Source organism: Podarcis filfolensis (assembly GCF_964270895.1).
Source record: "Podarcis filfolensis genome assembly, chromosome: 13".
NCBI lineage: Eukaryota > Metazoa > Chordata > Lepidosauria > Squamata > Lacertidae > Podarcis > Podarcis filfolensis.
In genome coordinates this window covers 42559712-42586280 of record NC_139615.1, presented here as the reverse complement: position 1 = coordinate 42586280, position 26569 = coordinate 42559712, and the positions used below count along the sequence as shown (strand labels likewise).

At 46.0% G+C, this 26569-nt stretch overlaps 2 protein-coding genes across 9 annotated transcripts in view; both read right to left on the bottom strand.

Moving 5' to 3' along the window:
• REEP1 (receptor accessory protein 1) overlaps positions 1-15705 on the bottom strand; it is a 68341-nt gene extending 52636 nt beyond the window's left edge. For 2 of the 7 annotated variants that reach the window (XR_014541057.1, XM_083583494.1), the window contains exon 1: positions 15467-15685. Coding sequence is in view for 6 of the 7 variants with exons in the window: in XM_083583494.1 (XP_083439620.1) it covers positions 15467-15498 (32 nt within the window). In the remaining variant the exon portion in view is untranslated. Of the gene's footprint in view, positions 1-15466 lie in introns of all 7 variants that reach the window. The other 5 variants (XM_083583493.1, XM_083583498.1, XM_083583495.1 and 2 more) reach the window with 3 other exon arrangements.
• Positions 15706-22810: 7105 nt separating this feature from the next.
• Positions 22811-26569, bottom strand: part of LOC310747779 (charged multivesicular body protein 3) — a 39092-nt gene continuing 35333 nt past the window's right edge. For both annotated transcript variants that reach the window (XM_083582894.1, XM_083582893.1), the window contains 2 exons: positions 26011-26125; positions 22811-23208 (listed from right to left, as the gene is read on the bottom strand). In XM_083582894.1, coding sequence (XP_083439020.1) covers positions 23066-23208; positions 26011-26125 — 258 coding nt within the window. In that variant the 3' untranslated portion in view covers positions 22811-23065. The remainder of the gene's footprint in view (positions 23209-26010; positions 26126-26569) is intronic.

The following is a 26569-nucleotide window of genomic DNA, read 5'->3' as shown; positions in this document are numbered from 1 at the left end:
GTTAAGAACGGACCTTCGGAACGAATTAAGTACTTATCCTGAGGTACCGCTGTATTCAAAAAGTGAACTCCTATTCATGTGGAGGAAGCCTAAAAGGCCATTAACTGTTAATAACTCATTCTCGAATTGCCCCCCTTAAAAATCAAATTGCCCCACACTGGAAACCACGGGGTTCGAGGGTCCTCGTCAGTTTCTGCTTTTTGTTCCAAGGACCCTAGGCATAACTTTCAAGAGAGTCAACATTTAAGCAAAATGAATCTCACTTATAATCAAAATGTCTCAGGGTGCATTATCATTGCTACTATATTTATCACTGTTGTTGTGTTCACATTAGCAACAGAGACCACAACTGGAAGCAAACTGGGAAATACATTCAAAGTCGCCTTATTCGGGTCAGACAATTCCACTGATCCACTTAACCCGACAGTCCAGCAGCTCTCCCTTCTGGCGGTACCCTCACTGCGAGAAGTGAGGTTACAGGGAACCAGGCAGAGGGCCTTCTCGGTGGTGGCGCCCGCCCTGTGGAACACCCTCCCATCAGATACTAAGGCATGGGTTGGCAACCTAAGGCCCAGGGGCCGAATCCAGCCCAATCGCCTTCTAAATCCGGCCCACAGACGGTCTGGGAATCAGCGTGTTTTTACAAGAGTAGAATGTGTCATTTTACTTAAAATGCATCTCTGGGTTATTTGTGGGGCCTGCTTGGTGTTTTTACATGAGTAGAATATGTGCTTTTATTTAAAACGCATCTCTGGGTTATTTGTGGGGCATAGGAATTCGTTCATTCCCCCCCCCCCAAAATAGTCTGGCCCCCCACAAGGTCTGAGGAACAGTGGACCGGCCCCCTGCTTAAAAAGGTTGCTGACCCCTGTGATAAGGAAATAAACAACTACCTGACTTTTAGAAGACATCTGAAGGCAGCCCTGTTTAGGGAAGTTTTTAATATTTGATGTTTTATTCTGTTTTTAATCTGTTGGGAGCCGCCCAGAGTGGCTGGGCAGGGTTTAAATAATAATAATAATAATTATTATTATTAAACCAGCATTTTCCACACTTCCAGCAGCAAATATTACTATTTCCATAGAGCTTAGCTTGTGCTAAAGAAGCCATATGCCACCGCATTCATTTTTGTGTGTGGCATCCTTCAGAGTACGTTTAATCAATAGCAGGCCTGCACAACTTGTTATTCAGTCAATGCAGCCCTACAGCAGCAATGTGTCCTACCAGGTGCATAACAACTGCTGTCTTTTCCTTATCCAAGGTTGGCAGCAAAATCAAGAGGTTTTAACAGCTCAGTAGGTCAAAACAGTGCAGGCGTGATATACACAGACAGCTTTGGCTTGGCTGCCTGTCTGCTCTCTTCTTTTTCTTTTTTTATATTTCTTTTTATTTATTCAATCAAAACCATACAGTTCAACAACATACCGAAACAAAAAACAAAGAGAAGGCAATACAATTGCATGAAAATTGAAATGAAACACACACAAGATACAAAATTAAGTTGTTGCATTCACAACCCCTGGGAATATTAAGAATACTGTTGACATTGGAGGGTGGTAACATGTCCTTAAAAAAAAAAAAGAATTTGCTTTGTTTACCCCTGCATCCATAATGCATTTCTGAGTGTCTGGGTGTTATCCACTAACGATAACTGTGAAAAACTGAAGTCTAGAAACTATGTACTCAGGACTGACAATGCACTTTTGAAAAGCCTTTTTGCACTGATAATTTGTGATTTGTATCAGATATATCTTTACTCCCCATATATTCTATTGCAAAACTTCTTTTAAAATTGCTTCCATATTTCCTCAACAGATTTATTTACATCACTTGTAGCTTTCATAACATAGCTATCCTGTTCGTGTGCAGAGCTTCCCAAGACTTACTGAACAAACGGTTAATTGTGAAAACATCAACTGGTTTCTGCATCCTTTCGATATTAAATTTCACAGTTGTTATTAAATTTGCTACCAATTCTGTATAAAATGCTTTCAGCAGAGTCATAAGATGTGGAAAGAAGAGTCTACACAGAACACACAAGTTCTCTTCGAGAACACTAGTAATCTGCAATACTTAAAGTATCTAGTTTAAATTACTCCATGTAGGAGTAACCTCAGGATTCCAGTCTTAGATCTTCTTCATAGATGGGAACCTGGCCTTACGGTTTGACTTTGAACTTACAGTGGTACTTTGGGTCTCAAACGTAATCCATTCTAGAAGTCTGTTCCAAAACCAAAGCATTCCAAAACCAAGGTGCACTTTCCCATAGAAAGTAATGCAAAATGGATTAATCCGTTCCAGACTTTTAAAAACAACCCCTAAAACAGCCATTTAACATGAATTTTACTATCTAATAAGACCATTGATCCATAAAATGAGAGCAATAAACAATGTACTGTAGTCACACAATCAATCAATCAGTAGCTGAACTGGGTTCCACAAAGTCACAAAAACAAAACAAAAAAGCCGCAAAAACAAAAATGCAAAATAAATAGCAAAAACAGACAGACCTCAGCGTAACACTCAAATCGGAAGTGTAACACTCAAAACGGAGCATGTTCAGCTTCTGAAAAAAGTTTGCAAACCGGAACACTTGCTTTCGGGTTTGCAGTGTTTGGGTTCCAAGTTGTTTGAGTACCAAGCCGTTTGAGAACCAAGGTACCACTGTATCTCCTTGTACTGTATTGGACCATTGGACTGTTCGACTCCTCTCTAGTGTTGCCCTTGGGACTGTGTGCAATATTGGAATTTATCTTAGAGTAGTCCGGGAAACAGGACAGACATACACCCTGGGCCCACGTTCCCCTACTCACAACAGAGCTATGGGGAACACGCCAGTGGTGGGTGGGCCCCCAAGGAAAAAGTGGGGACAGCAAGGACCGCCAGCTTTACTGCTTCATCCAGACAACCAAGAGTCATTGTCAGAGTTCAGGGACATATTCCAGTCAGGCCAACTTTCTCAGGGAGGGTGTGGTGTGGAGTGAGTCCCCAGAGAGGCTTGGAGGGCCAAATTTGGCCCTGAGGTTCCCCAGTCCTGACCCGGGGCAAGAGGGCTCACTTCCTTAGCTCTTACGTGAAGAACATTCACACACACCCATTCTTAGGAAAACACTGGTCACAGTTACCTACTGATTTAGTGTTCCTGACCCTCTCTGCTGGTCCCAAAACACCCTCTTCCCTGCCGTGCTCATACCATTTTGAGAACTTTCTACAAAGGCTATAATTTATCATTTCATTTCGTGATATGAACGCTCCCCACTATACCTTTCCAGTAAGGGAAGTCATCACGCATTACTAGTTTGAAGGAAAAACAATGGCGAACACCAGAAAAGCTACCCCCAGGACAAATGTTTGTGAACTTACACAAAAAGACACCATTGTAGATCTCCCCCGCTGGTGCTAAAATGTACATCTACCTGGTGTTTCTACGGCTTTTCTGGGTAGCAGAAAATTACAGACAATTTCTTCCTTCCTTGCAGTTTCCAGTAACGCTTTTAACAAAAGCAGCATCACTAAGATGAGATCATAAGCAATCAATTAAGCTCCTTCCCCTTTACATAAATATTCACTCTCTTTCCTAAGCTATCTCTGCAGCACTGAAATTAGAGTAATGTAATCACTCTGGAGGGGAAGAGAGGTTAAAGCTGCAATCCTGTGCGCATTTACTTTGGAGTAAGCCTTAATTAGCATAGGACTTCGGAGCAAGGTTGCATGGGCCTTGCACAGCGAAAAGGTAAAGTAACAGACAGTTCTTCTGCTTCACTGGCAAAAGGGAATGTTTTAGTGAATAAAATCTAGCATGCACGATCTTGCACATGGACTAGGATCTGCTTCTTAGGGAGATGGGTGCAGAGCCCCAAAGCAACCCCGAGGCAACAGATATTGTTTTGTGCATGGCACAGAGAGACATCTGCCACCTGGGAAGAAGACCGCTCATACAAACATTGGAAGGCAGTATTGTTTGTTATGTTATGATCCCCAATTGTTATGATGATCCCTCTAATGCTCCACTAAAAAAAACTTGTGGAGCTGCCAAGAATACATTTCTCAGTCATTCTGGTTACCGTATTTTACGCTCTATAAGACGCACCAGACCACAAGACACACCTAGTTTTTGGAGGAGGAAAACAAGAAAAAAAATATTCTGAATCCCAGAAGCCAGAACAGCAAGAGGGAGCGCTGCGCAGTGAAAGCAGCAATCCCTCTTGCTGTTCTGGCTTCTGGGATAGCTGCGCAGCCTGCATTCGCTCCATAAGACGCACGCACATTTCCCCTTACTTTTTAGGAGGGCAAAAGTGAGTCTTATAGAGCAAAAAATACGGTATTTCACTTGCAGCAGTTAGCGACTCAAGCCTGCTGGCTTATTCTGATGGAAAGCAACCTCTCCCCTCCCCACATTCCTTATTTTTCTGAATGAAAACTTTTTTTTAATTTTAGATGCTTTATTATTCATTTCCCATATATAATTATACAACACATAATCATCTTCATTTCAGTCAGTCCAATAAAGATATCACAAAAAATATATACAGCTTCAACTATGTGCTTTCTACACAAACCTATGACTTCCCATCCTCTCCGTATTTTCCTTTATATTAAACATCTTGCTTTAATTTATCATGACTATTTTGTAAAAATGTTCTTTTCTATTTCGATATCATATTCCATCATATGTATTATTGACAGAAATCATTCAAAGGCAACTACCGTATTTAGATTACAACTGCTTTTCAAATAATTTTTGAACATCTAGAATGAACTCCTGTCTGGGCTTGTCTCCGATTCTTTCCGAAAGAGAGGCTAATTCCTAATATTCTGTCAATTTGGATAACCATTCAACTCTGGTAGGGAGTTTGTCATTTTTCCAATTTGTCGCAATAAGCACGTTCAGTGGCCACTGTTGTGTACAAAAAAATTTTCCTTGGGGATGAATGAAAACTTAGGAAACGTAGCTGTGTTTTTAAAACAACCCTGCTTCTTCCTCGCCTACACAATAGCCACTTATATATATATATATATAAAATCTAACCCATGGCTCTCTCAGAACACAGAGATCATTGCTGAGCATGATGTTCTCCCTACAGATGGTACTTTGGGTGAGATTTCTTAGGGTGACACACACACACAAAATAAAGCTTCTCAGTCAGCATATAAATGTCAATTGCACAGCTGAAATTCTATTCAAAGGTAAAGAGAAGACAAAAACGGATGCTCTTATTATCCACAGCATGGAAGGGTAATATTTCTTTCTGTCAGGTGAGATGCAGCATTGTAACTACAGCTGGGAGGGTCACAATAATATCAAAATCACCACAGAGCGGAGCAACCCTATCCTTAAAATGGTGGACCAGGCAATGACAGCAGGCCTCAACTCACCTCCTATCAGCCGGTGAGACCAATTTCTGGACAAACTACAAAAGTTATGTTGGACCAATACTTGGCCTCAGTGGTTGGCAAAGGAGGACTTATTCACTGCCCTTATTACCATATGTTAGGCACAATTATGGCCTCTAACCAGCCTTGGAGTGAGATCTATACCACCGACACTCTTGGCAGTCACACAACCTGATTCAACACCCACAGTTCCCATGGACACAATTTGGATTGCAGGCCCCCTTGGCATCAGAGAGGGCACTCAGGAGTGATCAAGAACCCTCTGCATCTCACCATTTTGTAACGAGACAAGATCCTCAACATCATTTGCTCTTCCCAAGGGGAGATGCCCCACAACATTCAGGAATCCGTCAAGATCTGTAAGTCCCAACAGAAGGCGCAAAAAAAAAAAAAAAATTTAAAGGCTTGCAACAAGAGGTCAGAAGAACCCCTTTTGGGAACTGACTTCCTCAGGCGTGGGGCTACCACTGAAAAGGTACCCAAACCGTATTTTTCGCTCTATAAGACGCACCTTTCCCCCTTCAAAAATTAAGGGGAAATGTGTGTGCGTCTTATGGAGCGAATGCAGGCTCCTTGGCTTCAGCGATAGCAACGCGAAGCCTCCAAAACGCAGAGGGAGAGCTCCCCCCATGCTCCGGAGGCTTCGCGTTGCTTTCGCTGAAGCCGCCTGAAGCCTGGAGAGCGAGAGGGGTCGGTGCACACCGATCCCTCTTGCTCTCCAGGCTTCGCTTCGCTGGAAAGGTGCTGCACAGTTTTCCCTCTCTGCGCAGCGCCCCTTCAGCAAAGCGGGAGGAGAAATGCAAGGGGCTCCGTTTCTCCTGCTGCTTCACTGAAGGGGCGCTGAGCAGAGAGGGGGAGAATTCCCCCCCCCTGTTCTCCCCCTCCTATGATCTGGTGCGTCCTATAGAGCGGAAAATACAGTAATTAGGTCTCATGGGCAAGTACAGGCGCAGGTTTTCTGAAAATAATCTCCAAGTGAGGAAAAGTTGATAATGGGTGAAGGTATTCCACCTTTCCAGGGAACAGTGACACGAAAAGAAAAGGTTGGCCCAAAATAAATTTTAAGAAATCTACATTAGGGAGCTGCCATCACTTGGCCAACCAAAACACTTTGCCCTGACGTGGATTTGCAGGACATTTGGTGTTCCAAAGGGGGGGGGGGAGAGACCTTCTTTTCCTTCCTCCCCTCCTGAACCAACACCACCCACTCCAGTTGTGCTACATAACACTGAAGGATTCTTGCTTGCAGCTGACGGTCGGATCCAAATGTGAGGACTTTATTACCAGGGGGAAGGGAAGGGGAGCAAAAGGATTTCAGGAGGGCATGAAGAGGCACACTCTCCTGAAACCTTCCTCAGAAAGCTATATTAGTGCTACAGAGCTCAGGCTATGCAATATTTATAAAGCTAATTCCCAGCATTCCCTTGCCCCAGCCACAGCGATGACTTCAGTGATGGATGGCAGCAAGGACAGGAGCGATGGCAGGGGATACAGATTGTCCGTGCAGAGCAGATGGGTACGGAGCTGCATAAATGATGGGCGGTCCCATCCCTTCTTCCCCTCTCCCCTGTCCCTCAGATTAACTAGATTATAAATAAATAATACATAGACACACAAACCACCCCCATCAACATTTTTGCTCTGTCACCCTCGGGGCTTTTGAAGTCAGTGCAAGAAACCGAAACCTACAAAGAGATGGAAAGCAGGCTTATACCATCGGCCTACCTGGCTCAGTACTGTCAACTGACTGGCAGTGGCCATCCCATAGTTTCAGGCAGGGAATATTCCTTTTCCTAGCTGGAGAAGCCAGGGGTTTAACCTAGGAGCTTCTGCATGCAAGTCATGGGCTCTACCACGAAGCTACGGCCTGTTCCCAATTTAATATACTTTCGTTCCATGATCTTCGTTGGCAAGGAAGACATTTATGTGAGACGCATTAGTCCCGACCCACGGGATGCGGGTGGCGCTGTGGGTTAAACCACAGAGCCTAGGACTTGCCGATCAGAAGGTTGGCGGTTTGAATCCCCGTGACGGGGTGAGCTCCCGTTGCTCAGTCCCTGCTCCTGCCAACCTAGCAGTTCGAAAGCACGTCAAAGTGCAAGTAGATAAATAGGTACCGCTCCGGCGGGAAGGTAAACGGCGTTTCCGTGCACTGTTCTGGTTCACCAGAAGTGGCTTAGTCACGCTGGCCACATGACCCGGAAGCTGTACGCCGGCTCCCTCGGCCAATAAAGCGAGATGAGCGCCGCAACCCCAGAGTCGGCCACGACTGGACCTAATGGTCAGGGGTCCCTTTACCTTTAGTCCCAACCCTATCCTGGGTTTGGGAGAATAAGGAACCACAGCATTTCCAATAGTTCAACTGGAAGGTCAGACAGTCAGTCCTTCCTGAACGCAATGCCAACGTTGTGAGGGCAAATGTTTCAGGTATTTCACTTCGCCCAAACAAGGAGATGTCTTTGCCCCAACCCATTCCCATCATTGATGCAGCTGTTGAGTTGGGGAGGGAAGCAGACAGGAGAAGTTTGTTGAGCGTGCGGCAAAGCTGAGAATACAGAACAAAGCGCCACCCCTTTCTCCTTCCACCTTCTGGTCCTCCCATCCATCACTGAGCAATTAAATTGACAAAAGACTAGGATTTTGACAAGCGTGTATGAAGAATGAGGAAATTCCCAAAAGGGACAAAAGATGATACCCCTACCCTTCCCAGTTCCTATCATCTGGTTCTCGAATGATATGGAAACTCAGATCCAAGATCAATCAAAGCCTTTGGTTGAAATGGAAGAAATTTGTATCCTTTTAACATCTATATTAGGGTAGTAATGTAATGAACATAATCTGTTAGAATTAAAAGCAATGCCACTGCTGCGAGTGAAATTATCTACAGCAGCTTGACATAAGAGGGTAGGTTTGATTAAATTTACTATTACGTGGTGCTGGAATGTGCTGTGTCAACATAATATGGCATGATGGGGACTGCCTTGTCTTATCAACTTCCAATCTAAAAATGCTTCAGGGAAACCTAACGTAATCCATCGCTCAGTGAAAAGGATAGCAATTGCCATAAGCTCCACAAGCAATCTGCAGTCCTCAGAAAGCTAGAACAAAGACTTCTAACAAAGCAAACACAAATTTTTAGCCATAGTTCCGAAATCAGTTTCCCGTTCATCAGTCAGCTGATCTGTTTTATTAAGGGTGCAGCTACAGGATGGAAGAGACCAGAAATCCGTGTAGGTTAAGACCAGACCTCAGAGCACATGGAACACATTAAAAATTAAATCACACAAAGAAAGACAGAGGCAGTTTAACTGAACGGGGCTCAGATTGCCCTACATTTCCTTACGGCGTCTCCACAATATTTGAATAGACCAACGATGCAGCGGAACCCAGACAAGGATAGAGATTTGAAAAGCTAGCTTTCATTTGCAGAAAGCAGATATAGAGGAACGTGATTAAGTGCAAAAATGATTGTGCTGGAACTAATGGAAAATCGGAGTGGGGAGGGGCTCACTGTGGTGCACATTACACAGTCTATGTGATTGCCTTTCATCGCCTTAAAGGAGGCTCCTGTTAGGAGACCATCATTCTTCCCAGTGAACACAGAGCAGAGGTTGCCAGTATGGTGTCTGAGGGCCCCAGTACGCTCACCAGTACCTCCTATGTACCTCCACGAAATTAAAAGACGCCTGCTTCTTGGGAGAAAAGCAATGACAAACCTAGACAGCATCTTAAAAAGCAGAGACATCACCTTGCCAACAAAGGTCCATATAGTTAAAGCTATGGTTTTCCCAGTAGTGATGTATGGAAGTGAGAGCTGGACCATAAAGAAGGCTGATCGCCAAAGAATTGATGCTTTTGAATTATGGTGCTGGAGGAGACTCTTGAGAGTCCCATGGACTGCAAGAAGATCAAACCTATCCATTCTTAAGGAAATCAGGCCTGAGTGCTCACTGGAAGGACAGATCCTGAAGCTGAGACTCCAAGACTTTGGCCACCTCATGAGAAGAGAAGACTCCTTGGAAAAGTACTTGATGTTGGGAAAGATGGATGGCACAAGGAGAAGGGGATGACAGAGGACGAGATGGTTGGATAGTGTTCTCAAAGCTACCAGCATGAGTTTGACCAAATTGCGGGAGGCAGTGGAAGACAGGAGTGCCTGGAGTGCTCTGGTCCATGGGGTCACGAAGAGTCGGACACGACTAAACAACAACAACCTCCTATGACACCTGCAAGTAGTCTCAATGAACTTCCCCTCAAAAAGCCACCATGTGCAATGGTTGACACTGCCTCGCATTGACACATTCCCTTAAACAGGTTCACATGACATTGGATTCCAGGACTGGACCCCCCCTCCCTTTCTGAAAAAAGAGTATATCTCTCCGAGTAAGGGCACCAATAGGTGCCTTTTTGCTCCTTTTCTGAGAATATGCCTACACTGTCTTGCGGCTCTCTCTTGTCCGCTTTTAGATGAGGCAGCCATTTTGTGTGATGCCACACTTCCATAGCAGCCATTTTGTGACCGGCGCCCACGCCACTTAATAAAATAATAATAATAAAATTTTATTTATATCCCACCCTCCCCAGCCAAAGCCGGGCTCAGAGTGGCTAACAACAGTAAAATAATACAGCATTCTAAAATCAATTCATTATAAAATCAGTTCAAATCAAATTAATGGCAACCATAATGAAAATTCCAAGTGTGTCCACTAACTCGGAAAGGTTGGCTACGTATAGCCTCACTCCTAAAACCTGTAAAGCTCCCCCCCCCCCAAGGGTCTGGATAGTTTTAGGTAGGTTGAATGGGGCTACATCAGCCTTCCCTCGCCGGCTGCCCTTTTGGACTACAACTCCGACCAAACCATCTGGAGGCCGCCAGGTTGGGGGAGGCTGGAACAGACGCTCCCAAAATCAACTGGTGGGTGGCATACATGGTCTTTCCTCCCTTCAGAACTTCCTACTTTGGCCCAGGGCTGCTGATAGATATTTAAAGGATCTATATGGCCCACGATTCAAATTTGTACAAAATTTGCTTATTCTATTCATTGATACAGAATGAGGCCTCTTCACAAATTCAGATGATGACTGGAGGGCTCCCTGGCAATACACGTTGCAGCAAGTCCAGCTGTTTTGTTAGGTTTAAAAAAAAAAGAAAAAAGAAAAAGGAGCGAAGACAGGAAATATGGTAAAGGGACCTGACCATTAGGTCCAGTCGTGACCGACTCTGGGGTTGTGCACTCATCTCGCTCTAGAGGCCGAGGGAGCCGGCATTTGTCCGCAAACAGTTTCCGGGTCATGTGGCCAGCATGACTAAGCCACTTCTGGCGAACCAGAGCAACACACGGAAACGCCGTTTACCTACCCGCCGGAGCGGTACCTATTTATCTACTTGCACTTTGATGTGCTTTCGAACTGCTAGGTTGGCAGGAGCAGGGACTGAACAACGGGAGCTCACCCCGTCACGGGGATTCGAACCGCCGACCTTCTGATCGGCAAGCCCTAGGCTCTGTGGTTTAACCCACAGCGCCACCCGCGTCCCTTATGGTGCCCATAGCCAAAGATCAGGACTCATAACAACACTCCTACCGTGGGTGGGGATGTAATATTGTTTTTGTTTGTTACTATGCTATGCATTTTTGTGTTTTTATATTGTAAACTGCCCTGTGATCCTCAAATGAAGGGTGGCCGGGGAGGGCAGAATATAAATATTATTATTATGATGATTATTATTATTACATAAATAATAACAACACTTCCAATTTATCTGATTTTGGCCATTGTTGCTCCTAGCTCCCAATGTAGTTGTTCAGCTTTGTGTCCATCCTGCGTTGCCAAATTCCTGTTCCTTCCAGTTACAGTACCTTGCTTGTCTCCTAATTTTCTGTACAGAGCAAGGATGGGGATTCTGTGGTCATTGTGAATGTCCATGGGGGGGTGGGGGGGACACAGTTGCTCTGCTCCATCAGATGAACTGTGATTCCCCAGATTCCCATTTTTTTATTTAAAAAAATAGTTAAGCTTTTAGCATTTGCATAACCTGAGATCTGAGGCAAAATGTCCAGGTACTTTCCCCCCTTGTTCGTTTTGCAAGAAACCAGCCTGCGTCCACCTTTCCGTGTTTTTAGCCAATGAATGAAGCCATAGCAATGACTAAGATTTAGGAAAGCAGATCTAGCCAATTAGGGAAGGCTGAAGAGGAAAGCCCGATATAGACCCTTGCTTTGCTTTTAAGCATACATTGGTACCTCAGTTTAAGAACAGTCCTGTTTACGAACGATTTGGTTTACAAACTCCGCAAAACCGGAAATAGTGTCTTGGTTTGAGAACTTTACCTCGGTCTAAGAACGGAATCCGAACGGTTGAAGGGCACCCGCAGCGGGAGGCCTCATTAGGGAAACCACACCTCAGTTTAAGAACGGTTTTGGTTTAAGAACTGACATCCAGAATGGATTAAGTTTGTAAACCAAGGTACCACTGTATTCTGCTGGTCTTCCCTACTAGAGAAGTGATAGCTGCTCCGTAGAAAACAAGTCAATGTTTTATTGTAGCTATGACAGGGAGCAGTGTGTCGACTCCAAACAAAAAAGTAGCAGCAAAGTCAAGAACTCGTGTTCTTTCCAGCTAAGGCCTTATTTCCTACCCCCCAAAAATGTGATTTCCTTTTGACTTGATAAATATTTTATAAATTGCTCTGTTAATGCCAATGCAGATAAAAGTCCACTGCTACTATACCCATGTCGCAGAGAGCAAGACTGTGGCTGAGAGAAGGAGTGTTACGCCAGCCCAGAAAAGTAACCCAGTGTTGTTTTTGCTGAAGATGGGTAGGAGACAGTGTATGCCAATCCTGAAGCGTAGTCTGGCATTGTTAACCTGGCACTTTGGGGTTTCGTTTTTATGGGAACTGCAGTGGAGACAGAGCTGTGAAGCTGACTATAGCAGCAGTGCAATGAATTAAGGGATGGAGAAGGCGAAGGGAGCCTGGGAAATAGCTGAAGGTTTCAGCAGTGAGTGGGAAGATGTTGTCCTGATGCCAGGTCTGCCAACATATGGACCACAGGTTTAGCCATTGAGAAGCAGCAGAGGGATAGACCTGAAATACAAGTTTCTCAAAGGCCAGGACTACCCAGGTCCCACCATGGCTACGTCACCAGGTCAATCAGTGTCAGGAATGAGCCAGCTCCTAGCAAAGGTTTGCAGCCAACTGCAGAAGGCAGCCAAGAACAGAGAGGCTTAGGTGTTAGACAGGCAGGGGAGAGCCGGCAGCTGCAGACTTCGGCTCTTCCTGACCTTGAAGGGCAGGCTAATAAGGCAGTAGCTGAGAGCAGAGTAGAATACGGTCAAAGCTTGCCGGAAGCTCAAACAGGCGCAAACAAACACACAGATAGCATGTTCAGAACAGGAAGAGGTTGGAGCTAAACCAATAAGTCCAAAGAGTTGGCAAATGGGAGGGCTACTAGACAGGAAGCAAAACAAGAGACGTAAGAGTCATAAGTTCAGTATCTTCTGTCAACACCAGAAGAAATCTTCAGAAGGGTCATCTTGAGTGATGATGCCGGAGGCTTTGTTAGAGCTGTCCGGAGCTATCTGTTTGTTTTTGCAATAAATCCTCCTTTTTAATTACCTACACTTACTGTGTTATCAAGCTGGGAACCTGGACTCCTGACAACCAGAAATGGTAGATGCCTGTTCTCTGATGCTAGTTATGCTGATTGTCTGTTTAAGAGTTTGGTTTTTTCTTGTGGGGCAACTCAGATATGCTTTAGCTGAGATTCCTGCATTACAGGGGGATTGGACGAGATGACCCTCAGGTCTACAATTCTATAATTCTACAGTTTCCTTTGATTTTTGCATTTCTTCCAACTGACGCTTTAAGAATATTCCCAACTTCAGAGCCAACAGACCCTGGCTGGGACTCAACCAGCACTTTAAACTTTTAGCATTCTTGTGCATTCCTCCCTTGCAACTTTCCACATTTGCTTCAAATGGCCATGCTCTGAATTAGCCATATGTTCATTGCAATGGGGTAATGGGGAGCAGGCTTTGGAGGCTACTTCGAGCAAATGCTTATATTTTGGAACAATTCCATTTAAACCCTAACCCAAATTTGTATGACCTGAAGACTGCCTTCACACCCCATTAACATACAACCTAGCCCATTCAGAAAGGGAATCTAGGGGTGGTCTGTACTGTAAGAAATCGTTTCCTCAGTCTTTGTAGTATTTAATGAGGGCTATTATGCACCATCAAGCAACTTTGTGTTTTATTCCTCCAAATCCTGATGTCGCATCATACTTTTGCTGCTTGGGACCATGTGCAACAAAGAACTGTAGGTGCACTTATGCTGTTCTCTTCCTCACCCCACCCCACGCCTTTCAAACTGTGTGATGTATGACCTCACTCATAATACGACCGTTCCTTGGGCTGCCTTTGTTTCCCAGAACTACACACCAATCGGCACTATTTCAACAAAGCTTCACAAAATGGGAGGAGGCAAATACTGTAAACAGATTAATACTAGACGTTTAAAAATGAGCCTGAGTTTAAAAGTCAAATGGGAGACTATATTCGAAATTATGCCAAAAACACAGAAGAGTGGAACAGCATCTTTAAACATGAGTTTAGAAATACTATGCCAATCACACACTTGGAAATACTATGTAAATTATGTGGAGAAAACACAGCTTTTCAGAACAAAACCTTAAAGTGCCATCTTATTTTTAAAAAAGATCAGCAAAAGACTTATCTTGTTTGCAAAATACCCATCTGATATTTAACATGGTTCACCCTAGCAAAGTGCAAGCTCAACCACAGAAAATGACAGCTGCAGATTGATCAGGGTCATATAACTTGCCGGCTTCTGCTCTTACAACCCTTGCCATTATCCGCCATCAAAAGGCTCTTGACAGAGAGGAAACTCAAAAATCAATCCCACCCTCTTCCCATCTTTCAGACTGGTGGGCAGAGACAGAAGCCAGGTGGATGAACCGGGCGTTATCCTAGCACATCTCTCCAGACAAAGGTGGCACTGGGTCTCCAACAACAAACTGCGTTCAGCATCCTAGAAGAGGAAGCCCAAGGAAAATCCACATTCGGGTTCATTCTGTTGCTCTCCTAACTTTGGCAAGCTTTCACAAAAGCAGCATCTATGAGAATAACCAGCTTCATGTTGCGGGCACATGTTGTAGGCTGATTCCCTTCCCTTTCTGGATGCAAATGGTCATGGAAACAGACTCCATTGTTTGCTTCCTGGGGAGAATTTCTAAGGGATTCCTGTACGGCATGCCTGGACACCCCATGACATGTGAAGATCACCATTGACGCCTATGTTGAAGCAGGAGAATCCTCCACTTTTCCAGAAAGGCTTTTCCAGAAAGGCTATGGGTTTTTCTTTTGTTTTGGTTTCAAAGAGAGGGGAACCCCACAGATGCTTCCCCCCACCCATTTTAATCATGTAAGGTAAACAGCGCTTAACCAAAAAATAAATTAGGACCCCTCTCTCTCTCTGCTCCCACCTCCCATGGGATGGCTCCAGACAGCGCCCTCTAGCGAGCCCCCACCCCACAGAAATAGGCATTGCCAGCAACAAAGCGTCAATTTCCCTGCCGCCCTTCCCAATATTCGATTTTTGTCCCTATTTGCAGAGGGGAAACGCTGCAAAAAGCAACCCCGCTTTCGCGTGCATCCGTCCTGGCTTTACCCCCACCGGGCAGCGCCAATCCAATATAGGATTTTGTGGGGTGTGTTTTTTTTAAATAACCCAAAAAGCACATCTTCCCTTTGCTGTATTAAAAAAAACAACAACCCCAAACCCACGCCGATCTCCTGCTGCTGAGCGCAAGAAAGAAAAGGGAAAAAAAACCCAGGCACCGGCGGCAGCCTGTGAAGGAAAGGCTATAATTAGATGGGCAGATATTCTTAGCCCGGGGCGCGTTGGGTGGAAAGCTGCGTTGCGCACGAGAGACGGAGACCCACAACCCCATGCAATCCTATGGCCCACCACGCTTGCAAAAAGGCTGGGGGGTTCCCCAAAAGCGCAGGGCGCGCGGCGGGAGACACCCCCGCGCGGGCTACTCACACCACTAGCCTGGAGATGATCCAGGAGACCATGGCGCTGAGTGGCTCCGGGGACAGCAGCGGCGGCAGCAGCAGGGAGTGGGTCCGCTTTCCCCCGCCCGGCTCGGAGCTGCCCGTCTGCCGTCGCGGGAAGGAGCAGCAGCAGCAGCAGCAGCAGCGCCAGGCGCCTCAGCCATTCGGCATGCCAGCGCCAGCGCGCAGCCTCACTGGGGAGCGGCCGGAAGCGGCCGAGGGCCGCACGAGCGCGGCTGGGAGGGCCGGGCGCGCGAGGGACCTCGCACCTGCCCTAATGCTGTGCGGAGCCTCTTTCATCATCAACCAGGCCTTTGGTTGACCTGATCAACATCCCATACACTTTTAAAATGCGGCTCTTTTGTAGGGGATATTACTGAGCTTTTGCTTTTAATTTTTTTTATAATATATTTATTAAGGTTTTAGGAATTTATATAAAATAGAAAAAACAGAACAAAAAAACAAGAACAATAAAAATACATACAAACCAAACAGAACACATACAAAACAAGTATAATTTCAATCCCTTATATTCATAAAACTTACTTTCCCGACCTCCTCATACCTCCCCTTTCTGTATTCCATTCTCTAATTAAGTCAATTCAGCAAATCCTTCCCCTAATTTCTATATAATTTTTAACCTTTCTTTTCTTAATCACATAATCATTACAGCTTTTAACCACTTAATTTCTGAATCAACATCGTTCTAGCCTTCAATAATTTTACAGTATTTCTTAAGATAGTCCTTAAATTTCTTCCAATCTTCTTCCGCCGTCTCTTTTCCCTGGTCTCGGATTCTGCCGGTCATTTCTGCCAGTCCCATATAGTCTATAACTTTCATCTGCCATTCTTCCACGGTGGGTAGATCTTGTGTCTTCCAATACTTTGCGATGAGTATTCTTGCTGCTGTTGTATGCTTTTATTTTTATTTTAGATACTGTGATCTTTTTATGTGAACCGTTCCGAGACCTCCGGGTATAGGGCGGTATATAAATTCAATAAATAATAATTAATAATAATATGCATCATAAGCCATATAGAGTAATTAACAAATCCTCAGTGAAACAATTACAACCTTTAAGCAAAAAATAAGCTAAACATCACAATTATATAATCTATTCAACGATATTAACGGCATTAAAACATCAGCCAGAAAAATAAGCTAAGCACTTTTTTGTTTGCAAACTCTCTATCCATCCCATGACCAGTGTTTTTTCTTTCTCTCTGGGGTACTCAATGGTACACAGTACCGACATATTTTTTTTCCCCTAAAAGAAAAGCACTGGTTAAAAATGTGGCACTTACTGTAACAACTTAATGGTGAGAACCGGCATCTCTTTTTTTCTAGAATAAAAACACTGCCCATGACTCATAACCTTTCACACTACAGTGGTACCTCGGTTTACAGATGCTTCAGGTTACGGACTCCACTAACCCAGAAATAGTACCTCAGGTTAAGAATTTTGCTTCAGGATGAGGACAGAAATCGTGCTCCGGCGGCGCGGCAGCAGCGGGAGGCCCCATTAGCTAAAGTGGTGCTTCAGGTTAAGAACAGTTTCAGGTTAAGAACAGACCTCCGGAACAAATTAAGTACTTAACCTGAGGTACCACTGTATTCATCTCATTAAAATATGTGTATGAATGATACCCCCAGGCAGCAACTTCCTCTGGCTGGAGGTGGGGCAGCACAGGTAAACCAACCGTCCCTTGATGGCAAACAGTCTCTCTGCCCTCACAGTGCTTCCTCTGAAAACAGTCCCTTGAAGAAGGATGTTGACAAGCTGGGACATGTGCAGAGGAGGACCACCAAAGATGATCAAGGGTCTGGAAACCAAACCTTATGAGGAACGGTTGAAGGAGCTGGGTATGTTTAGCTGGGGGAGGGGAGGAGACCGAGAGGAGATATTATTGTTGTTGTTGTTGTTGTTTAGTTGTTTAGTCGTGTCCGACTCTTCGTGACCCCATGGACCAGAGCACGCCAGGCACTCCTGTCTTCCACTGCCTCCCGCAGTTTCGTCAAACTCATGCTGGTAGCTTCGAGAACAGTGTCCAACCATCTTGTCCTCTGTCGTCCTCTTCTCCTTGTGCCCTCCATCTTTCCCAACATCAGGGTCTTTTCCAGGGCTGATTTCCTTCAGAATGGATAGGTTTGATCTTCTTGCACTCCATGGGACTGTCAAGAGTCTCCTCCATGGAGGAGCAGGAGATATGATAGCTAAATATTGTGATATACCAATATATCACGATGTTTGAAATAATGATGAAACTACATAAAGGGGAACAGTAGGGCTGGGTGATGGCTGGTTTTCAACTTCACAATATAAGGTAAAGGTAAAGGGACCCCTGACCATTAGGTCCAGTCGTGACCGACTCTGGGGTTGCAGTGCTCATCTTGCTTTATTGGCCGACGGAGCCGGCGTACAGCTTCCAGGTCATGTGGCCAGCATGACTAAGCCGCTTCTGGCGAACCAGAGCAGCGCACAGAAACGCCGTTTACCTTCCCGCCAGAGCGGTACCTGTTTATCTACTTGCACTCTGACGTGCTTTCAAACTGCTAGGTTGGCAGGAGCAGGGACCGAGCAATGGGAGCTCACCCCATCATTGGGATTTGAACCACTGACCTTCTGATCGGCAAGCCCTAGGTTCTGTGGTTTAACCCACAGCGCCACCTGCGCCCCTATCGTCAGCTAAATATTGTGATATACCGCTATATCACGATGTTTGAAATAACGATGGAACTACATCAGTACAGTGGTACCTCAGGTTACATACACTTCAGGTTACAGACTCCGCTAACCCAGAAATAGTACCTCGGGTTAAGAACTTTGCTTCAGGATGAGAACAGAAATCGTGCGGCGGCAGCGGGAGGCCCCATTAGCTAAAGTGGTACCTCAGGTTAAGAACAGTTTCAGGTTAAGAACAGACCTCTGGAACGAATTAAGTACTTAACCTGAGGTACCACTGTAGAGCCATAAGCTGACTTCACGGTTTCCCCCACATCGTGATTTTTGCCGGTGCCTGCTCTTGTGATGATGAGGCAGGGGAGAGCTGCGCTGGCAGAGTTAACAGGGGCTTGCAGGAATCGAGAGAGGTGTTGGCTGGCTTCACGATTTCCCCCACATTGTGATTTTTGCACAGCACCTCCCCCATCACGATTCGCGATATATTGCCACGTCAAAAACCACGATACTGAAAAACCGTGAAGCCAGCCAATGACGCTACATAGCTCCATCCTTATGTCAGACATTGCGATTACATCGGTATATTTCAGGCAGCTAGAGGACTCAGCTCCCACGGCAGGCTGCCAGAAGCAGAAACAAGGGGACAGTCCTTACCGTTGTCTTTTATTCAATATTCAAAGGCATGGAAGAAAGAGGGAACAACCTTGTTTTCTCCTGCTCTGGAGGGTAGCACCCAAACCAATGGCTTCAAGTTACAAGGAAGGATATTCTGACTAAAATTCAGGAAGAACTTTGTGACAGTCAGAGCTGTTCCACAGTGGGGCGGTCTCCCTTGGGAGGTTGTGGACTCTCCTTCCTTGGAGGTTTTTCACCAGAGGTTGGATAGCCACCTGTCATGGATGCTTTAGCTGAGATTCCTGGGGTCCCTTCCATCTCTACTACTCTGTGATTCTATAAAGCTTTGATGGCAGAACTAGGAGCAAAGATCTAGAGGCAAGTAGAGTAGACTGTGCTTTCTTCCCTGGCAGCAGACTGACACACACAAAAACGATGTTTCTTAGGATGCAATTCATGAAGCAGAGTCCCTTTTATGTTTGTATGAATGAATGTTTGCATAACAGACCGGGGATATTTGTGGAAACAGAAAATAAGTGACATTCACACAATGACGACGTTCTTTGTTCCCCAGGACTCAGATCTGATGTATTTTGTATCTGACTTGCGTTGTCCGAGCAGATATGAGCCCAAATATGGAAATGCCCACATTCTACCTATATATATATATATGCTGAAATTAACGAATGCATTGCTTGATTATAGCAGTCAGCTGACCTCTTTATCAACCAGGAGCACATTTGAGAGATAAGCTTGTAGCACTTTCAGCAGAAAGTGCAAGGCTTTGCAGAAGACCAAAGTTGATCTCGTTTTTTCCACTAGGGGGAAACTTTGTCACATACCTTTTGTATGGGAACAAATAGCACTAGACAGGAAAGCGGGGGAATCTCCCAACTACAGTACTTAGATGACATGGACAGCAAAAAATGCATTTGATGATACGTATTATTAGCATGGTGAATGCTGGTAATACCATACCAATACTGTACAACCCTGCAGCCGAATAAAATTACAACTCACTGCAGAAACTGGATTATGTTGGCTGCCCGCAGGTTTTTCTCCCTGCATTCATAAGATGTTTTTGTCTTTGCAACAGAAACAAACGTAAAGGCATGCATAAAAATATCCTTTATTAATGTACACATAATAGTGCATACATTGGTATGCACACATTAAAACAAGCTACTGATTTACAAAGAGGATAAACTTGAGAAACTTAACTCATTTTTGTTAGGTTGATATATAATAATAATAATAATAATAATAATAATAATTTATTATTTATACCCCGCCCATCTGCCTGGGTTTCCCCAGCCACTCTGGGTGGCTTCCAACTGAATATTAAAAACAATAAAGCATTAGACATTAAAAACTTCCCTAGAGAGGGCTGCCTTCAGTTGTCTTTTAAAAGTAAAATAGTTGCTTATTGCCTTGACATCTGCTGGGAGGGCGTTCCACAGGGCAGGTGCCACTACCGAGAAGGCCCTCTGCCTGGTTCCCTGTAACCTTACTTCTCGCAATGAGGGAACCGCCAGAAGGCCCTCGGCACTGGATCTCAGATATAGAGGGAGGAGAGCAGTATCGTGGCAGTCATTACAACGGGGTGAATGTCCTGCAGGCCTGTGGGAATCTACCGTATTTTTCGCTCTATTAGATGCACCAGACCATAAGACGCACCTAGTTTTTAGGGGAGGAAAACAAGAAATAAAAAAGCAATGCTAAGCGTCCTGAGCTAAGAGGGAGCGCGCCTCCATCTTCGCTCAGGAGGCCTTGCAGGGCTCTCCCTGAAGCCAGGAGAGCAAGCGGGATTGGTGTGCACCGATCCCTCTTGCCCTCCTGGCTTTAGTGAAAGCAAGCCTACTGGCTTTCCCCCCACCTCCCGCAAGAGCCGTGTGCTCTTTAAAGGGAGCGCAGCTCTTGGGGGGCTTTTATGGGAGGTGGGGAAAGGGACAGAGCCGCACACGGCTAAGCCAGAACAGCTAGAGGGAGCGCTAGCTGTTCTGGCTTTTGGATAGCCCCACGAAGCCTCCTCAGGGCACGGGGATGAAGGCTCCACGTGCCTTGCGGAGGATTTGCGCAGCTAGGCCAGAAGCCAGGACGAGCGGGACCGCAACGCAGCGATCCAGCTCACTGCCCTGGCTTCATCCCCTGCCCGCGAGAGGCTGCGTGCGGCTAAGGCTCCCCCAAAAGCCGCGCTCCCTTTAAAGAGTGCGCGGAGTGTATGTACAGCTCTTGGGGGCTTTTCCCCTGGGAGCGCCATAATGCGCACACACATTTCCCTACTTTTTAGGAAGGGAAAGCTGCGTCTTATAGAGCGAAAAATATACCGTATTTTTCGCCCTATAGGACTCACTTTTTCCCCTCCAAAAATGAAGGGGAAATCTGTGTGCGTCCTATGGGGCGAATGCAGGCTTTCGCTGAAGCGTGGAGAGCGAGAGGGGTCGGTGCGCACCGACCCCTCTCGCTCTCCAGGCTTCAGAAAGCTATCAGCAAGCCTGGGGAGCCCGCGGGAGTTCCTGCAGGGCTCCCTAGGCTGCGGATAGCAGCCTGCTGCCCGGAGCGCGGGGCGTGCCAAAGCAGAGCGCCCCGAGCTTCGGGCAGATATCCGCAGCTGGGAGGGGAGAAAAATGTCCCCCCTTATTTCCCCCCCAAAAAACTAGGTGCGTCCAATGGGCCGGTGCATCCTATGGGCTGGTGCGTCCTATAGGGCGAAAAATACGGTACTTTGTTTTTTAATAGATCCCCAAGGCTCACCACCAGAAACCAAGTGCAAAATAGTGATCCGAGGGAGGAACCACTTAAAATCCGGCATATCTGAGCCACATGCTTAAGCCCAGGAGTGATTTCAGTATTAGGAATCACTGCATACCTTTGACACATAAATCCATTTCCGTTTCCCTCAAGCTTCCTTCATGTTGGCAGCCTGGCCTGGGTAGAGACCTTTTCATTATTGCTAATGTTAAAACAATTGTGAGTCGGAAACCATTATGGATCTACTGGAATCTACTGGAAATCATCTGGAAATCTTCCGGGAGATTCAGATCTACCTTCTGTTCACCTGTGGCCTACGCCCCTCAAATTTGTTCCTTTTGTGAATTCCAGTCCTTCTGTTGATTACTTTTCCATGCAATGTAAATCTTGATGTATTTATGACTTTTTGCTGTACCTGCATATTGATTTCCTGTCATCTGCGCTACTCGAGCATGATTTGGAAAACTGGATGGTGGATCATGACAGTGGTACCTCAGGTTACAAACAATTCGGGTTACAAACACTTCAGGTTACAGACTCCGCTAACCCGGAAGTAGTGCCTCAGGTTAAGAACTTTACCTCAGGATGAAAACAGAAATCGCGTGCTGGCAGTGCGGCGGCAACGGGAGGCCCCATTAGCTAAAGTGGTACCTCAGGTTAAAAACAGTTTCAGGTTAAGAAGGGACCTCTGGAACGAATTAAGTTCTTAACCAGAGGTACCACTGTAATTTAATTGCGATATAAAGGCTTTCTGGAAATGCATCCTTTGTTATTTAAAACTGCACTGTGCCTATGGCTTATTGTAATGTGACATCTCCATTTTGATGAGCTTTTGACTGGATTACCCGGCAAGCTTCTTTACAAAATCTTTAAGAATATAAATAAAAAAAAAGGTTTTATGTACCTAAAACTGCTTAGTGACACAGAGTTTTATTTTACTTGTACCATTTTGGATCCCCCCCCCCTGCACTTTGCTGCCAGGCCTTTTTTACTATTTCAGTATAGACTTCTTCTTCTTCTTTTACATATAACTTTTACTTGCAGGAGATCAACTGTATTAAGCTAATCAGAACTGCACTTTGTGGCTGAAGAGTTTACTTGGTTTTTAATAACTGGCAAGAGGTTTGTGTGTTCAGTCCACATACTTGAAAGAAACTACCAGCTCACCAGGGACTGCAGGAAAGTGTTAAAAACTGTTTATTAAAATCTAGTCATACTGTTTCAGAAACGTACATAATGCTGTTGTTGCAGGTACAGCTCGCAGAAGACAGTACGTAAAGCACAAGCTCGTTCAAATAGGTTTTTATTTTATTTTTTGTTTGAGAATACATATGCCATCCCTTCTTCATTCCCCAAGAGCGGTTTAGTGTTGGGCATAGGTTGACAGAAAAGTTAAAAATAATATCTCTGAAGGCAAACCCACAAAAAAATAGATATAGGAATATATACAGGAAAGACTTTTTCATGAAGTTTTGCACTGTTAAAAGGCATGACAGGGCAGCCTGTGGAAAAATGCACCAAACTGCAAAGCCAGTCTACATTTAGCTACGGAGAGTCGCTAACCGCGACTGCATTGCTTCAATATCTTCTTCTTCATCTTCATCAACAACAGCTGCTGTAGCCCCTTCGGGCTCATGTTCTGGCAGGGCGTCGGTGACCTTACTGGGTGCTTTACCCAAGGCTCCTGCAAGAAAAGGCAAAGCACACTTGCAGTTGAAAAAGCAGCGCCAAAATATAAAGGCTCAACCCGGAACAATCCCAGAATTCTAAGCAGGGTGGGATTACCGTATTTTTCGCCCTATAGGACGCACTTTTTCCCCTCCAAAAATGAAGGGGAAATGTGTGTGCGTCCTATGGGGCGAATGCAGGCTTTCGGTGAAGCCTGGAGAGCGAGAGGGGTCGGTGCGCACCCAGACTTCAAGAAGCTCTCCGCAAGCCTTGGGAGCTCCGCGGGAGTTCCCGTCGGGCTCCCAAGGCTTGCGGATAGCAGCCTGCATCCCGAAGCAACCCTGCGCCCCGGGCTTCGTGCAGATATCGGGCAGCCCCACAAGCTCGGGGGACAGCGGGGAGGCGCAGCGCGCCTTCCCCCTGTTCCCCGACCTGGTTTGGAGGCTGTTCCCCGACCTGGTTTGGAGGAACAGCCTTCTCCCCAGCGCCAGCCCCACAAGCTCGCGGGACAGTGGGGAGGCGGAGCGCCGCCATCCCACTGTTCCCCGACCTGGTTTGGATTCCCCGACCTGGTTTTGGGGGGGAGATAAAGGGGGGGGATTTCCTTTATTCCCCCCCCAAAAAACTAGGTGCGTCCTATGGGCCAGTGCGCCCTATGGGACGAAAAATACGGTAGGTGTGAGTGATTGCAATCACAAACTGCAAATAACTCACAGAAACCACTGACAGGGCCTCATCCCCTCCCTGAGGACCAAAATATTAACAGTCTTGCTCCGCTTAGAAGAGCTCTGCTTGCTTGACAGTTCTGAATGACGCAATGACAGGGAGAAAATGAAGTTTCTGTTAGAATTCCTGCTCCATGATTGCAGTCATGGGATTTTTGTCTATCATATGACAGTATATGTTTTGACTCCATGGAGTGGGAGGTGACGGAGACAAGATGTTTGTGTTACTGTGTTCCGTGAAGTGGGACTATTGTCATTGTCATTTGTTCTTTCTCTCTTTGCTGTCTGATGCTAGAGAGAGAGAGAGCCATGTTGCAGTGCTCCGTGTGTGTTTATACGTAAATAAAGTAGATTAGCCAAAATGCTGATTTGCTGAGGTCTGTCACGCTAGCTGCGAAGACTCTGCAGATCCCTAAGTGTACCAATGTCTGTTGGCATCGGCCGCTGTGATGTTTGAGCAGACGAAAGCTTTTGAAGCCCCTGAATGAAAGACCAGGAGGGAGAGAACATGCCAGTTGGGCATGTGTCTCTGCCATGGTCCTACTCGAGTGTAGGATGAGCTCCTGAAAGTTTCTGTGCCGCCATGACGGAGTCCCTAAAATGGGCTCTGCTTTCTCATTGCTCTGAGCTCTCTGGAGAACCAGGGAGAATTCAGGCATGATAGCTATCAACCACTCAGGCCATGCCCTCAGTCTAGAGGCTGAGCAAGGCATCTAATAGAACTGGCCCGACATAGCAGATTTTCTCTCAGCCAACGGATTCCTTCTCAGTAAACCATGTGGATCTGCCAGTCTTCAGAGGTAGGTTGTTTCAATAGGCTCCACCACTGTTAAGGGAAGGACTGAAGAAGACCCAACCCTAGCCGACAAGGATCGGCCATGGCAGCAGAACCCGATTAAGCTTCTTCATCATCCTGTCTACCACAAAACTTTGCCAAGGGTCCAACTTTTCATACCAAAAGGGCCGCAAGAGCACTTCAACCCGGAACCCACAGGCAGCACACTGTCTTGTCGTGTGGGAGGTGGAGGGGAGAGCAAGGCCAACATCTGACACCCATCACTCAGCCCCCCCCAAAGTTGGGTAAGCAAGGCGCTGGGCTTTGGGAAGGAGGTGCAAGGCTCTGGTAGGGTCCTAAAGGTAAAGGGACCCCTGACCATTAGGTCCAGTCGTTACCGACTCTGGGGTTGCGGCGCTCATCTCGCTTTATTGGCCGAGGGAGCCGAAGTACAGCTTCCGGGTCATGTGGCCAGCATGACTACGGCGCTTCTGGCCAACCAGAGCAGCGCACGGAAACACTGTTTACCTTCCCGCAGGAGTGGTACCTATTTATCTACTTGCACTTTGACGTACTTTTGAACTGCTAGGTTGGCAGGAGCAGGGACCCAGCAACGGGAGCTCACCCCGTTGCGGGGATTTGAACTGCCGACCTTCTGATCAGCAAGTCCTAGGCTCTGTGGTTTAACCCACAGCGCCACCCGCGTCCCCTCTGGTAGGGTCCTAGGGCCCTCCCATCTCCTTCCAAAAGCTGGGAAAGTGCTAACTAGGGTTTGGGAAGGAGACAGGAGGACTCTAGGACCCTGTCATAGCGCCCATATCTCCTTCCCGGCTTTGGGAAGGCAGTACAAATACAAGCAAATACAATACATGCTGGCCAAGGAACCATTGGGAGTGCACTTCAAGACTCCCAATTGTTTATTTGCTGCCAGGTCTTTATCTACCCTACATACACATATATGATGTCTGGAAAACAGCCTTGTGAGCTAAATTTGGACAGCTGTCTAGCCCAGTTAGGCCCATGGTTTGGAGGTTCCCCACCACTGGACTAGGTGGGAGAACCAGAAGATGAAACAGCCATTTAACTTCACTTCCTGAAACATAACAAAGACTCAAGAGAATGCTTAAAAGCTGTGGCATATAACCCTTATAGACTCCAGGGTCTCATTTGCTCAGCAACACCTGTTCAGAGTCAAGCTTCCATTTAATATTACGGGAGAGCTGGCGCTGCAAATGAAGATGGCCAGTTTTGCCAACAATAAAAAGTAGGATATGGCACATATGTTTATCTATAGACACTCGTGCACACTTCCACTCACCAGCTGTAAGGTCAAACAAAATTTTGTCAATCTCCATTTCTGCTTCCTCTTCCATCTCTTCTTGGTCTTCCATACCTTCAAAAGTATCCTCCAGCATGTCTTCGATAATACCTGCCTAAAGAAAATGTAGAGGCTGGAAGATTAAGTTATTTGTATATACAGACCAGGATCATACACTTGTAGACCTGGAAATTGGGCCCTAGTTTTCAGCCACAGCTTGGACTGTCCCAACAAACAATTACAAGCAGCTAAAAAAATTAATGGGACGTGGGTAGCGCTGTGGGTTAAAGCCTCAGCGCCTAGGACTTGCCGATCAAAAGGTCGGTGGTTCGAATCCCCGCGGCGGGTGTGCTCCCGTCGCTCAGTCCCAGCGCCTGCCAACCTAGCAGTTCGAAAGCACCCTCGGGTGCAAGTAGATAAATAGGGACCGCTTAATAGCGGGAAGGTAAATGGCGTTCCGTGTGCTGCGCTGGCTCGCCAGATGCAGCTTGTCACGCTGGCCACGGACCCAGAAGTGTCTGTGGACAGCGCTGGCTCCCGGCCTCTAGAGTGAAATGAG